The 15633-nt window shown below is 36.7% G+C and overlaps 1 protein-coding gene across 3 annotated transcripts in view; it reads left to right on the forward strand.

The window, feature by feature from the left end:
• Positions 1–15633, forward strand: part of ECT2 (epithelial cell transforming sequence 2 oncogene) — a 66856-nt gene that overhangs the window by 20923 nt on the left and 30300 nt on the right. For all 3 annotated transcript variants that reach the window (XM_006861847.1, XM_006861848.1, XM_006861846.1), the window contains 2 exons: positions 4552–4671; positions 14048–14116. In XM_006861847.1, the coding sequence (XP_006861909.1) occupies positions 4552–4671; positions 14048–14116 (189 nt within the window). The remainder of the gene's footprint in view (positions 1–4551; positions 4672–14047; positions 14117–15633) is intronic.

The following is a 15633-nucleotide window of genomic DNA, read 5'->3' on the forward strand; positions in this document are numbered from 1 at the left end:
TATGACCAAACGGCAAGGAATGTCATGGAGATACCCTATATAGGGTTTCTGAGGCTGTAATCTAAAGGGAACATAAAGCCTCATTTTTCTCCTGCAGAGCGACTGGTAGACTCAGACTACTGACATTGCGGTTAGCTGCTCAGTTTGTAATCTACTAAGTCACCAGAGCTCATTGTCGTCAACTTGTTTTATGTAGTAAGGGAGATTGTTGTTGTTATGTGCCGTGGAGTCGGTTCTGACTCATAGGATAGTATGATTATAAATGGTGCAGTTTTTTGGGTTATAAAAACTTTTTAAAGGGAAAGATCTTTTGGATGGGTAGTCATAGAGAGAACTGAAATTATTTCAGAACTTTGCAGATTCTCTTGTCAAGAAACATCACCTTGATTTGGAAGTGTGCACTTTCTAAAGTAACCTTTTCTGATTCCTTGTTTTTTTTTTTTTTTTTTTGATATGCATGAAAAAGAATATGTTAAGTGTTGCCTCCAATAAGGGTTCCTTCCCTAGAGCAGCAGAGCCCAATTCAGCTTATGTTAATATTTCATTCATATATCAATAAAACTAATTTGAATTATAAACTGTATACAAACTGAACTTAGAAACAGAAGTTCTGTTACAAGGTGTGACCATTGGGGATTCGAAAGGAATATAAGCTGTCTTAATGGACTCCCACTTATGATCAGATCACAGGGAGCCTATATGCTTTTACACTGGAGTGCACATGCTGGGAGTCAAGTAACTTAACTTCCAGGTGCTTTTTACTCAAGTCCCAAGATGTAAATGTCTGTCATATGAAAATCAGATAAAACAGTAAGAGTGACATTTTTGACTCTTCATGTTTTAACGACCCTTCAGACAAAATTATCTAGACAACCACACACAGTATACCTGTATGTGAGTAATACAGAAAGCTATAAATTTTTTTTTTTTTGTAATCTTCCTGCAGTCTAGTTCTGATTATCAAGGCTAGGTCAAATGGGTGCTATCTGCAAGTTTGGGAGTTCTTGTGCATCTCCCCTCAATTTATATCAGCTGGATGCTTCACTTTCAGCTCTAGCCCTCTGTGGCTATGTCCTTGTCCATGGGCTCAAGTGTCCCCAGGTCTCTCCACACTTTGGAACAACCAGCCCTTCCTTATCTCTCATCTTCAGGTCAATGGTAGTCAATGGACTGTGCGTTAACTCAGCCCATTTCTTTATTGCTTCCTTTCCCGCTCTTCCAATTACCAGTAGACCAGTGTGGTTGCCAGCAAGCTTACATTCCTATTCATGTGTTCTCTTTGAGTTTTAGTCTTAGAGGGGAGTTTATTCTGAAGGTACTTGATTGCTTGCCTTAATGTCTTCCTGGCAAACAGTTTGGTTATTCTTGTAGTGGCCAGTCATGCTGACATTTTTGTTTTGGGTTTTTCCTGATGATCTTTCTTTGAAGATGTATCTTCTGTTGCTCTAGCTGTTACAGGCTGGTCTGCTTTTACTTGCTAGTGGGAATGTCCCATCTCATAAGGTCTGGATGGAACTCAGGATTCTACCTAAGGTCCTGTACTCTGCAAAGGCTTTACAAGAAGCCAATTTCACTGGGCAAGTTCTAGAATCCTTTTAGGTATTCCAATCAGTTATAGGCTGAAGACGGAGTTACAAGTTTTCTGTAGTCATGTTTCCCAACATTTTCTATCACACTCAAGTGTCTATTCTACAATAGTAGGCAAGGGAAACCAATAGTCATAAGACAGTCAAGGTTTTTAGTATTATTTCCCCTCTTCAAACTATGCCTAGATCCCTGTATCACATAGCCCTGTTCCAACTTTGAGCATGCATCACTATTTACCTCTGTCCCACTAGCGTAGTGGTTATGAATTGGGCTGTGAGCCGCAAGGTCAGCAGTTCGAAACTACCAGCTGTTCCGTTGGAGAAAGATGAGGCTTTCTGCTCCCGTAAAGATTTACAGCCTCGGAAACCCTGTACTACAGGGTCGCTATGAGTTGGAACCGACTTCACAGCACGTAACAACACTTAGACTATGCAAACCTGTTCCCTTATATATCTTGTTCTTCCACCTCCTCCCGCTTCTTGTATTGCCCTCCCCAACACCTGAACTGAACACCCCCAACCCCACTGTTGTGGTTACCTTATATTTCATTAACTCTTCCCTCCGTTTAAGACAGTCTTTTTTTATCTTGCAGCCTCACCACCTGGATCTCTGTTCCTCTGTGTTTAGTTTCTTTCACGTAGTAATTGTTATGATCATAGACTGACCGCCCAGATCTTCTGTTCTTATAATTTTATTCTGTTCTTGACTATTCCATTTGTCGACAGGTTGATGCTGCTGCGTACATATTTCTCTGGTTGTTGTCCTTGTTGGTTCTCAGTCCACAGAACTTCCTTTAGGGTATTTTTCATAGCAGGGTTGGCTTTGGCAAAATCCGTTAGCTTCTGTTTATCCTGGAATGTTTTGATTACACTATTGTATTTGATTGACAGGTTTGCTGGGTAGAGGATTCTTGGTTGGCAGTTTTTTTTCTTTCAGCGTTTTATATATGTTTTCCCATTGCCTTCTTGCGTGCATGGTTTTTGTTGAGAGATCTAAGCTTAATCTGATTTGATTGCCTTTGTATGTTACACTTCTCTTTTCCATAGCTGCTTTCAGGATCCTGTTCTTATCTGTGATTTTGGAGAGCTTGATTATTTAATGTCTTGGTGATTGTCTTTTAGGGCCCATCCTTCCTAGGGTTCGTTGAGCTTCTTGAATGCTTATCTTTTCGCTTTTCAGTATATTAGGTAAGTTTTCTTCCAGCAACTCTTCATATATCTCCTCTGTGGACTTGTGTGATTCTTCCTGTTCCGGAATGCCGATAATTCTTAAGTAATTCCTCTTCATGTTGTTCAACTTGAATCTTAGACCTTCTTCAGATTTTTTCCCCCTTTTTTGTGCTTGCTCTTCTATCATAGTAGTGTTGAGAAATGTATCTTCTAGTTCACTAGTTCTGGCTTCTGTCTCTTCAGTTCTACTCCTTTGCCCTTTCAGAGTATTTGGGATATTCTATTATTCATCATTTGGACCTCTTTATGTAGGCTTTGAATTGTTTCCAATGCTGTATCTATCTTATTTGATTGTTCCTGTAGAATTTTCTTAACTTCTTCCTTATTTTTCTCAACTCCATTGTAAAGTATTTTGATATATTTGATAATCATTTTTCTGAATTCCTTCTCAGGCATTTTCAAAGCCTGTCCATCTTCCAGTATGGAGTGTAGGTCTCCTTCCAGCTCATTTGCCTCAGTCACTTTATCTTGTTTCTGGATATATGCTGATATGGTCATCTGTTTATGTTTTTTGGGCATATTCAAGAGTTATCTGGGGCCTTCCTACTTAAATGGGTGTGTGTTTTGGTATTTTTTATGCTTTCTTGTCTAAAAAAAATTATTTTTTATTGCCTCCAGGTAGATGTGATCAGGAGATGGGCTTCCTTTTTCAGTCTTCTTCTTGAGAAATTTCAAGTTGCTACTGTTGGTCATTGGGATGTGACTCAGGATTTGATTTTTGGCCTATTTCCTTTGTAGTCTGCCTGTCCCACTCCACAATCCCTGTTCAGTCCTTTTTCCTAGTGATAATTAGTTCAGGGCTGGTTGTGGCCCTTTTGTATTGCCGTTTGGTTTTAAGTGGAAACTGTCTCTTTAAATTTTGAGGATATCTGTGTGCATGCGTAGTAGAACCCTCCAGGCATGGGGGTGGGGTGTCCATTTGCTCAGGCACCCCCTCTAATCACCAGAATAGAGGTGCACAGACAGTGAGAGACCAGTGAACAGATACAAAAAAAAGAATATCTACATTTTTATCTCCGTGGTTCTGTCAGGTATCCGTGGCTGCTCTGATCCTTCCCCCATTCCATCTCACCCAGTATGGCGGCTCCGGGAGCAGCTGAGCATCTTGAATTAGACAGCAATGGATTTCTTGATTCTGCTACAGATTCCTCTAGCTGTAAGCCTTCCAATCTTCTAAACATTCCTTTATATGTGGTTCAGAGTTCTGGCACCATCCTCTGAGCTTGCTTGGTCTGGTATTCTTTGCTGTTGCTGATGGAGTTCTTCACTGCACTTCCACCATCTCTGCCATCTTGTTTGTTCTCCTAAGATTACTTGTTGAAGATATGTTTCTGCTATATCTGGTGGTGGTGGCTTTGTGCCATGGAGTCAGTTTTGACTCAGTGACCCTGTTTAGGGTTTTCAAGGCTGTAAATCTTTGTGGGAGCAGAAGCCGTTACTGTCTCCCACAGAGTGGCTGGGGAGCTCAAACCACTAACTTTGTGTTTTGCAGTCCAGTGCTTATCTTATGGCATCACCACACTTTCCATTATATAGCTACATGTAATAGAAAATGACTAAGAAAATAAGGAGTGTCTTAAAATTTAAGTCGTATGCTTTTTGTTACTTTTTTTCTTGTCCAACAGCATCTTCATCTCTCCCTTACCACCATTTAAATTTAGCTTTTTTTTCCCTTTCCTCAAATTTACTGATTATAACCACCCGCATTCTCCCCCCACCCACCCCTCTTTTTAAGTTATTTCAGGTCCCATTGGAAGAGGAAGGGCAGCGTGGTGGGCCTATTCTTGCACCAGAAGAGATTAAGACTATTTTTGGTAGCATCCCAGATATCTTTGATGTGCACACTAAGATAAAGGTAAGTTTATACATAGATGGTGGGTGAACTTGGTAGTAATTGTTTTTGAATGATATGTGATTTCTCAGGCACTTCAGATTAGTTAACTAAATTTTGTACCTAAAAACACCTTTATTCATTTGTTCCTTTGAATCATTTGTCCCATTGTTCCAGTACCTTATTAATTCCTGTTGTTTGCCTATTTTGTAAAATTTAGATTAATCCTGACAGTAAGGAATTAAGATGTTACCAAGACTTTTTAAAGGAATGTATATGTCTGATTGGTCTTATTTTTCCACCGTTTCGTCTTCAGCTTATTTATATTTATTTTGCTTTGGTTTATTTAAAAACTGAAGCTGGAAGCGACTTTGTTGTTGTGAACTGCCATGGAGTTAGAGTAAGGTTTCTGAGATGCAACTGGTGTTTTTGAACTGCCAGCCTTGCAGATAACAGCCCAGTGTCATTTAATTCATTTCTCTATTTCTGGGCAGATAAATACCAAAGCCACACAAAATTGTGCTATCCTTTTAAAAATTATTTTCTTTTGATGTGGGTTAATGCGCCAGACTGCAAAGCCGTTTGAACTGCAAGGTAAGCAGTTCAAGCTCACCAGCTGCTCCTCAGAAACCATATACAGGGTTGCTATGGGTTGGTACCGATTCAACGGCACTTCACAATAAATATCCATAATTTCTAGTTATCAGTCTCTTATATCAGAGTACTTTTTGGGCAGATTTAGCTGAACTCAAAAGTAATTTAGCTATATTTTTTAATGTAGTGCTTCAGCAAATGTATCAATTTGCTTATATTAGTATTTCAGTCATGTAACAGTAAAAACTAATTTGAGTTATAGACTGTATACAGACAGATAAATTACTTTTGATTTCAGTGTACATTATAAACAAAATATAAAAAGTCTATAAGGTAATGTAATTTACCAAATGCTTGTATTTTATATTTTACCAAAATCAAATTTCAATTAATTTCTAGATCTAGAAGGAACTCTCGAAGGGAATCTTAAACCTCTAAGTTTGAAAATTGCTGCAGATTTTCAGGCCATTTAGGGATGTGAACATTTGAAGAGGAAAGTATTCTTGGAATAATTTTGCTTGTTAAGAATCATTGAGAGACATAAATGTAAAATAGAACATCAAGTAGGTTTTCTTCTTGGTGTTCTACTATTTTCTTGTGCATCAATTTAAATTTATTTTAGGGTATCTTAGTTTGAGGGTGCAAGCTCCCTTCTGTCACAAAATGTTATGTAGCGTCAAAATCTCAGTTCAGAAAATCATATTCTTTGATTCAGTGGAGCTTTGAAAGTATTGTCACCCCTTAATGTTCTCATGTGTAAACTAATTCTTTAAGCTTCTTTGGTAAGGTTGAATTGTAAGCAATGCAACTAATATTTGTTTTTCAGTCAATTATAAGTTTGTTGCTCCAAAAAAATGATTCCAAACTTTCCCTGTCACAGCATTGTACTCTGCCGGGTTTGATAATTCATTGCAACGACCATACGGAATTCAGACACCGTACTCACAGTTATGGGATTTATCAAGAAAGTTAACAGGTTACAAATACATACAGCATGAGAATATACTCAGGGCCCAGTTCTTTCAGCCAGGACAGCCTCTCCTCACTCATGCCCAGGCATATCTCTCTGTGCCTGAGCAATTTTACAAAGCTCTTTCAGGGCTGCTAATAAGTGCCCACCGGGAGAAAGATGAGATTTTCTGTTCCTGCAATGATTTACAGTCTCAAAAATCTTATTTAGTGTTGCTGTAAGTCAGTACTTACTCGATGGCACTTAAAAGCAGTAGTAATAAATGCTCACAGGACAGTCCACTCCATCATAAGCCTCAGCCTGAAGGCACTCAGTTCTATCTCTGTAGTTCAGCAAACCTTGGTTCCTCCCCTCCTCCCCATTAGTACCTGGAGACACCCTACTCTGCTAGCAAGTTTCCTGCTCAGTGTCACTCAGCTTTACTTGCTCCATAGACAAGGAAGCCTGTTGCTCTGTTTTGTGCTCTGAATCTTGGTTCTGCTGCTTCTGCTCTTCTGCCATTTCTTCAGTGTCCTTGGGTTGAAGAAGTTCAATGTGCAGGAATTTCGGGGTCCAAAGAATGAGCTTCGCCCCTGACTTTTCTTCCTTGATGGTTGTAAGATCCCTCTCTTCTTGCTTTTGAGATGGTTCATTTTGTATCCATGCTAGAGTTTCAAGTTTTTACAATTGCAATGAATTTTCTTAACATCCACAGCTGAGTCATGTCGTCTTATCAGTATCTTCTTCCACCTTCTCTTACTCAGACCTATCAGGAGATGAGTCATTTGATGGTAGTTACAAAGACTAAGGCTAGACGAGACATATTAAATAATTCACTACACTGTGTAATGCCCAACATGATGACAAAATTAACCAATCACAGTTAGCTCTGTTAATAGTTACTCACAACTGAATCATAGAATCCTGTCAGCATCATTACCCACCTTCCCTTTCCTTCCCCAGGCCTATCAGGAAAACAAGCTTGGTGGAAGTTATGATGCCTTTGGATAGAAGAGACATTAAATATTTCATTATACCACAGTCACTCATTTAAAAATTTTTGAAGTTTGTGTTCTTTTCTAAGATGAAGCCTATAGGTGCTGTCAGGTTTTTATAAAACCAGGAGAATTAGAAAAAGAAATGGAAAACACTCATAGTCCAGTCACCCTAATCCTAAAATGTTGTGTATTTTCTCTAGTCTTTTTTAATACAAATTTTTTCTTTATTTTTAAATGTAGTCAGCTAGCTATTGAATACCATATGTGTTGAGTACAGCAAAGAGTTAGTATTCTTGTAATAATTTTTGATTACTAAATTATTAGATTTATACTAATTTAATTATTTTAACTTTTGATTAATTTTATTCCTGAAGTCACCACCTAATAAATGCTTGATCAGGATTTGACCCTTTGTTCATTTGATTTTTAAAGCTTGTCCTCTTAAACTTGTATTGCTTATTGATGATGGTGCTGTGCATGCTATTTTAATGTGTAAGTAAGCCATGTAAATGTGTTCTAAATTCATATGATTTTTCATATCATCTCGTTAGTATTTTTGAGAAGCACTGGTAACTAACTCAATACGTATTCTGATTAGCAGTCAGGTGACTTAATTGCTTTTGGTGTCTCGTCTAAAATGGAGAGGGTATATCTCATTCATGTGTTGTCATGAAGTTTTTTTTTTTTTTTCTTTCATAAATACAAGTTACTGTGTGTTATGTCTAGCACTTGCTGAGAATTCAGTAACCATAGCAATCAATATTATTAATAAACTAAACTCAGAAGTTAGTTAATAATACTGTTATAACAATCACTTTAGCATTTAGATTGTTATCAATAAATACTTGTTGAATGGTGGTCATGCTACATTTCAGAATCAGGACTAGAACTTAGTCTGTCTCCTTATCTTGAATCTATGTGACTAACCTTAGGCCCATCTTCCTACTTTGCTTCTAGAGTGTAGTGTGCTGCTCATGTTTTAGAACTATCATCAAACAAAAGAGAAAAAGAATGATTGAAGGAAATCCTTTTTCATCCTGTGTTTATCCTTCTGTTATTATAGTTTAACTCTCACGGGTAGTTTTTACTAGTATTAAAAACACTGTATATTGGGGAACCTGCTAATTTGGTTTATTGTGTAGTAAGTGAGCAGGTGAAGATGAACCTTTGTTACATAACAGGTAGCCATGTAAAAGAAATCTCCACAGAAGAAAAGGAAGGCTTAGCTTTCTTACTTCTACCACCATTTTTCTAAATGCCTTGCCTATGCTTTGGAATGTAGGCTATGTCTTAAAACAAAAGATTTCTTCTTTTTCAGGGCCAGGAAGTAAAGTTGGGAGGATCCGTTATGTAGAAATTCGGATGTACTTTGGAAAAGGAGGAATTATATCCCCGTGACGGTCCTAAATTGGGTTAGACATTTTCCCACAGAAATAAAAGATGGTAGATTATGAATAATGCTTTGGGCAATGGGCTTGCCAGTCTGACTTCCCATTTCTAATTGAAGTGGGAAGGGGATAGTGAGTGTTAGATCAAGTGGTATATAACATGTTATCTGGAGTCAGGCACATTTGGGAGTTTGAATACTGCTCTATGACTGATTGATACAGAGTATATAATTTCTCTAAGCTTAATATCTTTTCACATTAATACTTAGTTAAGAATTGAGGCAGAAATTTTTATTTTGCCAACAGGTATTCGGAATTAGTGGTTAACCAGAGTAGACTGTTTATCAGAATACTTAGAGATGTTCTTATATAAATGCTTATTTTGGATGTTTAAATTATTTATATTCAACGGAGCTTCAAAAAGTTTGTGATAAATTGGAATGAAAAGATAATGGAATTTTCTGACCAACGTTTTGAAGCCAAGCCCCCTTGTATATATTCGTACATAATCTGTATTCACTAGTGTTATACTTTGAAAAACAACCCAGAAACCAACCTACTCAGACAATTCTGACTCATAGGATTTCTAAGGCTGTAAATCTTTACAGGAACAGAAAGCCTCATCTCCCAGAGAGCAACTACTGGGTTTGAACTGCCGACCTTGTGGTTACCAGCCCAATGCTTATCCTACTGTGCCACCAGGGCACATTAATGCTAAGGTTCCATTAGGTTATTTTTTTGTTTTGCATTAGTTTTCCAAATGTCCTCCTTCAGTTTACATTAAATATTTATATAGGAAAATATACTTAATAGTTTATTGAACACTTACTACCTGTCAGGAATTCTTCTAAATGCTTTACCAAGTATTAACTCATTTAATAATTTTTCATTATCCTCATATTTTAGAATAGTAAATAGGCCCATAGGATGCAAAGTACAGAGCGAACAAGTAACAGATGAAGGATTTAAACTTAGGAGTATTGGTGTGATGCTGTGGGTTAAAGCATTGCACTGGACTTCAAGGTCCATACGTCAAGGTTCAAACTCACCAGCTGCTCCTTGGAAACACTATATAGGGTCACTGAGTAGGAACTCTCTCAACAGCACTTTTAACAACAACAAAGTCAGTGCCTGTTTACCAGTTCTACTCTTCCTATTGGTTCACTATGAGTTGGAATTCTCTTGCTGATATACGTTAGTGCTGGAATCCACTACATTATAGTTGCACCTCCAAACCCACAGCCATCTAGTTGATTCCTATTCTTAGCAACCCTATTGTTGTTAACAATGCTGTCGAGTCCGTTCCGACTCAGCGATCCTATGAACAACAGAATGAAACACCACCTGGTCCTATGCCATCCTCACAGTTGGCTACTGCATTTGAGCCCACTGCAGCTGCTACTTTGCCAAACCATCACGTTGAGGGAGTCCCCCTCTTTTGTACTGTTCCTTTACTTTACCAAGTATTAACTCATTTAATAATTTTTCATTATCCTCATGTTTTAGAATAGTAAATAGGCCCATAGGATGCAAAGTACAGAGTGAACAAGTAACAGATGAAGGATTTAAACTTAGGAGTACTGGTGTGACGCTGTGGGTTAAAGCATTGCACTGGACTTCAAGGTCCAAACTTCAAGGTTCAAACTCACCAGATGCTCCTTGGAAACACTATATAGGGGCACTGAGTAGGAACTCTCTCAACAGCACTTTTAACAACAACAAAGTCAGTGCCTATTTACCAGTTCTACTCTTCCTATTGGTTCACTATGAGTTGGAATTCTCTTGCTGATATACGTTAGTGCTGGAATCCACTACATTATAGTTGCACCTCCAAACCCACAGCCATCTAGTTGATTCCTATTCTTAGCAACCCTCTTGTTGTTAACAATGCTGTCGAGTTGGTTCCGACTCAGCGATCCTATGGACAACAGAATGAAACACCACCTGGTCCTATGCCATCCTCACAGTTGGCTACTGCATTTGAGCCCACTGCAGCTGCTACTTTGCCAAACCATCATGTTGAGGGAGTCCCCCTCTTTTGTACTGTTCCTTTACTTTACCAAGCATGATATCCATCTCCAAGGATTAGTCTCTCCTGATAATATGTCCGAAGTCTGAGAGATGAAGTCTCGTCATTTTGGTTTGTAAGGAGCATTCTGGTTGTACTTTTTCCAACACAGTAAAAGTGCTCTATAGAGTTTCTAAGGTTGTCAATCTGAGAAAACAAACAGACAATATCAGTTTGTTCTTGTGGATCAGCTGGTGGCTTCAGACATCAGAGCTTTCAGTTAGTCCAACACAACCTACAGTACTCCTGGTGGTGGCTGTGTGCCCTGAAGTACTACTAGGACTACGTATATTACCCTTGTTGTTATGTGCCATCAAGTTGATTCTGACTCAGTGACCCGGCATAGGGTTTCCGAGGAACAACTGGTGGGTTTGAACCATGAACCTTGTGGTTCACAGTCTAGTGCTTATCCTGCAGCGGTGCACCTGAAGTCCTATATTGCCCATAAGTTAGTTTTATGTATAATCTTTTACCTTTTTTAGTACAGTTTTGGATAGTTAACTTTTCCAAGTGCTTGACTTGTGAACTGTAAGATAGTATTGCTTTGAATTTCACTTTTATGCTATTGAAAATAGTACCCTCCCTCTTCTTCCTTTTTTGACTCTTTCTGCATCTGGTTGTATAGTATTTCTTCTCAGGTTCCTTTTTCTCTCTTAAAATATGTTGTGAACTTTTGTTTACATAGTTTTGGATCTATCAGTATTTATTTTATTGGTTGTAGTTGTGTGCCACTGAGTCTGCTCTGACTCATAACAACCCTGTATAAGGTTTCCAAGTCTAAATCATTACAGGAGCAGTTTTATCTTTTTCCTACGGAGTGGCTGGTAGATTTAAATTGTTGACCTTGTAGTTAGCATCCCAGCTGGTAATCCAGTACACTACCTGTGCTCCTTATTTACTTTAATAGAATTTAAAATGTTATTTAAGTATGTAATTTAAAAATTGCATATTCAAGTGTATTTTACCTATAATAAAATTAAACTATCTGAAATATGCTATTCAATGACTTTTTGGTGATGTATTGCCATAAAACCACTTTAGAAAATTTCTATGCACCTCGTGAGATCCTTAACGCATATTTATAGTTAATGTCCATTCCTTGCCCCAATGTACTAATAGTTATTGCTGTTTGTATGAATCTTGGTTTCTGGACATTTCATGTAAATGCACCCTTATAGTATCTAGTATTTGACTGTTTTTGAGGCCTTTCTATGATGTGGCATGTTTGTAGTTTGTTCCTTTTTTATTGCTGAATAGTTGTTGGTTTTTTTGTCACCCTAGTGGGTATGACATACACTGTCATGGTTTTAATTTCTATAAACCTAACTCTGTACAGGGTTGTCATGGGTTCGACTGTACGGCACTTAACAACAATAACAATGAATAATGATGTTGAGCATCTTTTTATATGTTTGTTAGCCATTATGTCATCTTTGGTAAAATATATATTCAGATTTGTCTCCCATTTTTTGTGTTACTTGTTGTCTTTTTTAATGAATTGTGATGGAGATCTGGTGGTATAGTGGTTAAACAGTTGGATGTTAACCAAAGGTTTTGGTCCTGCTCTGGGAGAAATGACCTGCCATTTTTTTCCCATAAAAATTTTTTTCCCATAGGAAATCCTGTGGGTAGTTCTTTGTCCTATAATGTCTCCATGAGTTGAAATCAACTCAATGGGGTTATTTGTAAACTCAGGAAATAAATCCTTTATTTTCTATGTGCTTTGCAAATGTTATTTTCTGTTTGTTGTTGTTTGTCTTTATATTTTATTAGTGTTGTTTTTTGAAATGCCAAAGTTGTAAATGTTGGTGAAGTCCAATTTATTTATTTTAATGAACTGATTTTGGTGTGTCATCTAAGAAATTTTCCCCGAAACCAGTTTTTGAAATTTTTTTTCCATTTTATTCTGAAAGCTGTATTATTTTAGCTTTTACATTTAGGTCTGTACTCTGTTACAATTTATATTTTCAGTAAGGTGAGGGTTTAAGATCATATTTTTGCATGCTGATATCCAATTTAAAAGATTGCTGTTAATAAATGTTCTTGTTATTAAGTGCTGTCGAGTGAATTCTGACGCATTGCATCCCTGTATGGGAGTCCTGGTGTGGCACTGTGGGCTAATGCGTCAGACTGTAAAGTCGTTTAAACTGCAAGGTTGGTGGTTCAAGCTTACCAGCTGCTCCTTACAAACCCTATACAGGGTTGCTATCGGTCGGAATTGACTCAACGGCACGTAACAACAACAACAACACAGGGTTGTGTAGAATACTAATAATAACCAATTGTATGATACTGTCAGTACCACCATATGTTTATGAAAAATAACGCTAAAATAAAAATACTGAAGAGTGACCTTACTTTTTTTTTTTTTTTTTTTTATAATTCTTTAATGTCTAGATTAAGAAAGACAGATTTTGATCTGCTTCAGCATTTGGTCGTTGCAATATCACACATTTCGTAGCCTCTAGAAAATCACTGAATACTTTTGATAGAATCAGAGTGAAAAAGTCAAATAATGCATGAGTATTATAATGAATAGGTATAGTTTAATGGACCCTACTGAAAGAGTGTTGAGGAATGCCTTGGGCCTGCAGTTAACAATTTAGAGCTCCTGGTATGGGAGCTTACTGATTGAACGCTATTTTGAAATCATTTTTAGAATTTTATTTAAAGCATGTCATTTCTTAGCATCTCATCTGATTTATGTTTTATTTTTAAGTGTCTTATGAAATTAAAAAATAAAAATGTATTCTTTAAGGTTGCTGCTAAGGTATTTTATAGACTATGTTTAGCAAAACTGTATATGGTTCATGAGCTTATTCCAGTCTATCATCTGATTTGTTAAAAGTTTTCATGGGACAAAGCTATACTTATTCATTTACATACTGTCTATGACTACTTTCGTTTTACAAAGTCATAGGTTGTCAGAAACCATGTGGCCTGCAAGTCTGAAATATTTAGTGTTGCTATTGTTCGTTGCTGTTGGATTCTACAAACAGCACGGTTGATTGGGGAACAGAGTATTGTGGTTCATAAGGTTTACATTGGCTGATTGTTAGAACTAGATTGAACCATCATTGTCCCCAGGATTGAAATAGTTTTCTATAATTAATAACACCAATCAAACTATATGAAAAGTTAATGAGGTATTGAACTATCACCTATTTGGGGGAGTTAGGCCAAATCTTACTGACTTAATGCTATTTGTATTTTCTTAATTATTCTTCAACAAATAACTTTCCTCTAAGTAAAAAAATTAATTCCATGCTGAGTGAGATAGTAATTTTTCTGCACATTTAGACACTTGGTAAAGTGCTGCTTTCAAGTAAATGTCTTAGAAAAATTAAAAGATATAAAACACTGTCAGGTTTAATCTATCAACTTTCAATTTGTATTATTTTAGGATGATCTTGAAGACCTTATTTTTAATTGGGATGAGAACAAAAGCATTGGTGATATCTTTCTTAAATATGTAAGTATCTTATTTTTTTAAGTATTCAGATTAAAATACCATTTCATCAAGAACTGTTAGAATGATGTATCCTACACAGATTTTTCAATTAAATAAATGAAAGTTACTCATAGAAATGTGTGAGTTTTTAAAACTTAGGCATGTTGTGTTTATAAAATATATTACAAGGGTTCTTGTTTTTTTCTCAAACATGCTCTTTATGTGTAACATTTTCTCAGTAGCTTAAGACACGAAGGACATGAACTGTCATACTATGCTTTTGTTTTACTGCATATTAAATTATTTGCCCTTTACAAATGGTTAATAGTTGCTTTTGAAATTTTCTATAATTGAGTTTTATTTTTTTCTTTCTCTTTTATTTTGTTCTTTCTTAGCTCTCATTATAAAATTATATGTTCTATGTACAAGTTTCTAGTCAACTACTTCTTTACGAGGGGAAAAACCACATACTTAAATTTAAAAAATAAGAATACATTCATTTTGAATGAAGTATGTGGTTCTTAATTTTGAATAGTTAATTATAGCGTTTGAATTCTGGATTTTTAGCACTTGAATTTGCATTTGTTTTGTTTTCTGAGGCATTCTCCCTTTCCTTGGCCAGTCAGGTACGTAAATTATTAACACCGATACTGCATTTTTGAGTGATATGATTGATCGATCTTTCATTGTGGCTTATATCCGTCTATAAAGAATTTGGATGTTTTTGTATTTTGTATAGATAAACTCTATCAGTTATAATTTGAATGCATGTTTCTGTTGTTGTCAGATGCTGTTGAATTGGTTCCAACTTATAAAGACTGTATGAACTCCAGAATGAAACACTACCCAGTCCCGGGACATTTTCACAATTGTTACGTTTGAGTCCATTATTGCTACCACTGTGTTGATCTATCTTGTAGGGGACCTTCCTCCTTTTCAATGACCCTCCCTTTCCTTCTCCAGAGACGTCCTATCTGACATGCCCAAAGTATGAAAGACAAAGTTTGACTGTTTTTGCTGCTGAGGAGCATTCTCACTATAATTTGTACAGACAGATTTGTTTGTACTGGCAGTCTGTGGCACTTTCCATATTCTTTGCCAGCACCATAATTGAAATGCATAGATTCTTCTCTGGTGTTCTGTATTCATTGTCCGACCTTCAGATACATATGAGGCAAATGAAAATACCATGACTTGTGCCAGTCCTCAAAGTGATTTATTTGCACTATAAAAAGGTCTTTTGCAGCAGATTTGCCTAATGCAATACGTTGTTTGTTTTCTTAACTGCTGCTTCCATGCACGTTGAGTTTGGATGTAAGCAAAATGAAATGTTTGATAATCTCAATCATTTTTCTTTTATCATAATGTTTACTGGTGCAGTTGTGAGAATTTTTGTTTTTTTTTATATTGCGGTGCAATCCATACTGAAGGCTGTAATCTTTGGTCCTCATCAGTAAGGAGTTTAAATCCTCTTTGCGTTCAGAAAGCAAGGTTCTATCACCTGTGTTAATGCAGTTTGTTAATGAGTCGTCCTCCAA

This window comes from Chrysochloris asiatica, unplaced genomic scaffold (genome assembly GCF_000296735.1).
Source record: "Chrysochloris asiatica unplaced genomic scaffold, ChrAsi1.0 scaffold00043, whole genome shotgun sequence".
NCBI classification, from domain to species: domain Eukaryota; kingdom Metazoa; phylum Chordata; class Mammalia; order Afrosoricida; family Chrysochloridae; genus Chrysochloris; species Chrysochloris asiatica.